Source organism: Oxyura jamaicensis (assembly GCF_011077185.1).
Source record: "Oxyura jamaicensis isolate SHBP4307 breed ruddy duck chromosome 2 unlocalized genomic scaffold, BPBGC_Ojam_1.0 oxy2_random_OJ92125, whole genome shotgun sequence".
Taxonomy (NCBI): Eukaryota; Metazoa; Chordata; class Aves; order Anseriformes; family Anatidae; genus Oxyura; species Oxyura jamaicensis.
This window is the reverse complement of record NW_023303553.1, coordinates 1-2,252: the sequence shown is the minus strand read 5'-3', so window position 1 is coordinate 2,252 and position 2,252 is coordinate 1. Positions and strand designations below refer to the sequence as shown.

Genomic DNA, 2,252 nt, shown 5'->3' with positions numbered 1-2,252 from the left:
GAAAGAAAGAAAGAAAGAAAGAAAGAAAGAAAGAAAGAAAGAAAGAAGGAAAGAAAGAAAGAAATGAAGATTGAGTTTTAAGTTCCATGCACCTTCAAGGTGTCCCAGAGTTCTTGTAACCCTTCACCCATGCCCTTTGCAGCAGCTCCCATTCCCACTCAATACCAGAGCCACCAAAATTCATCTTTAGGCTTGACTAACACTTTGAGGCTCCCCCAAACTCCTCCAGCATCAACAGGCTTTCCCCCGCTGGCTCCTTTACAGCCGCATCCCTCGCTCTGACGCTGGCCCCGGAGGGCGTACGGAAGGGACGTGGTGAGTACTCACGCGCCGTCGCCGTACACCTTGATGGCATTGACGCAGGGCTTGTCCCAGCCCTGCCCCTGCAGCGAGGGGCAGTCCTCAGTGAGCTCCAGGCTGCGGCCGCTGAACCGGCTCCCCTCGAAGATTTCCATTCTGTAGTGCTCGCCGTGCTGGGGGCAGAGGGAGTGGAGTCAGCCGAAAAAACATACAACACAAACCAACCCACGGTGAGTTGTTTCCCCAGCTTCTGCGAGATAAAGAGGGAAGGGTGTTTTGGGGTGGAAATGGGGGGAAAAACTCGTGCCATAACCTCGTGCCACCTCCCAGCCACACCAAGCTGCAGCCGCTGCGCTCGTGTGGGCACACGCAGCCCACCTCTTCCCTGTGAATCCCCCCCCCAAAAAAGATGTCATAATGTTTCCCCCAACTAATTAATGAGGAATTTGCCGCTCTGCCTTTCTTGAAGAACAGAAATGAAACAGAGAAGAGGAAGGGAAACCTTCGCAGCAGCATCATTACGTGAGCCTGGGAGGGTGAAATGAGGTGAATTCCTCTGGGGAGAGTCCTGCAGCCCGCTGCCTAGGTACACGGGGCAGAGTGAGCTGAAAGGGGTTTCTGAAGCCAAATTCAAGGAATACCTAAACGCATACTTCAAATAAACCATGCCGAGGCACGGAACAGCTGGGCTGTGGTGCCAAACCCCACAGCAGGCGAGCGGATACGGCGCCTGAGCAAACATTCCTCCGGGAATCTGCACTGCAGAAACACCTGAAAGCGCTCACGGACATCCAGAGGGGGAAAAGAGAGGGCCAGGAGGGGAGGAGCACCCCCTGCTCTGGCTCTGGGCCCCGGGAAGCATCCCTCTGTGTAGGGACCAGCAGCAGGAGCGGTGAGCCATGCCCTGGGGTGCTTTGGGAAGGATATTCCCATCACCATGCCAAAAAGCGGCTGGCGAGAAACCCCTCCAGGCTCGGATGGGTTGGGTGGTTGCCCTGGGGGTCCCGAGGGCTGGGAGAATCAAACAGGGAGAATGAACCCAGATTCAGTTCACTTTGCTGCTTCTTAACCTTCACAATTACACCTTCCTCCAGGTGGTGCTTTAAAAAGCTTCATAAGGAGAGGGCTCTCCATCTGGGGAAAAAAATAGGTGGTAGTCTGGAATCATTGTGATTTTTTTTTTTCCAATAGCAGAGAAGTCAGATAAAATCCAGCAGGAGCAGCTGCCCCATGGGTCCGGCTTGGGAAGCCCCTGGGGCTGAGCTGCCATGGCCCCCACTTACCCCAGCACTGAGCCTCCACCTCTGCTCCATCTTGAGCATCTCGCAGCAACCCACATGAAAAAGGCATGCGATGCCATCAGGACGTCCCCACCTCCTTTGCAAACCTCAGGAGCAAACCCATTCCCATCGAGGCCGTTGTGTTTCGTGCCCTGTGGCATCTCCGTCCCCTCCAAGGCTTCATCCACAACATGGACACGCTCGGCCAAGCCGTGGGCAGCCACTCACCATCCCCACGGGCCGGCAGGAGCCCAGGCGGTCGCCACGGCCGTTCCAGCGATGGAAGTGGGGGTACTCGCCGTGCTCCAGCACGTACTGCTGCCCTCGGAGGTTGGGGTGGGTGAAGCAGACCCAAGCCCCGCTCCGGACACAGATGGAGTTGACCCGGTTGAGGAAGCCTCGGTCCTGGAAGCTGCTGCAGGTCCCACAGACATCCAGCCTCCTGCCCGTGAAGCATTTCCCTTCGTAGAAGGTGATCTGTGGTGGGTAGGAGAAGGGCACGGTGGTGATGAGCAGGGCACAGCCAGGCCCTGATGTCAAGCCATCAGGAACCTCTCACAGATGCATTTCGGGGTCTGTATGTTTTTTAGCTACTTCCCAAGAGGAGCATGCAACCATCCCCGGCTTTTTTTTTTTTTTTTCTGAGAGCCGTGTTTGTTTTTCTGGGAAGGC

General features: G+C 55.8%; 1 protein-coding gene across 1 annotated transcript; it reads right to left on the bottom strand.

Annotated features, from left to right (window-relative positions):
- Positions 1–195: 195 nt before the first annotated feature.
- LOC118157041 (gamma-crystallin N-like) lies at positions 196–2,132 on the bottom strand (the record flags this gene model as incomplete). Its single annotated transcript, XM_035311294.1, has 2 exons — positions 196–473; positions 1,809–2,132. Coding segments are annotated over 2 exons (474 nt in total), but the record flags the coding sequence as incomplete, so codon positions are not given.
- Between the last annotated feature and the right edge of the window lie 120 nt (positions 2,133–2,252).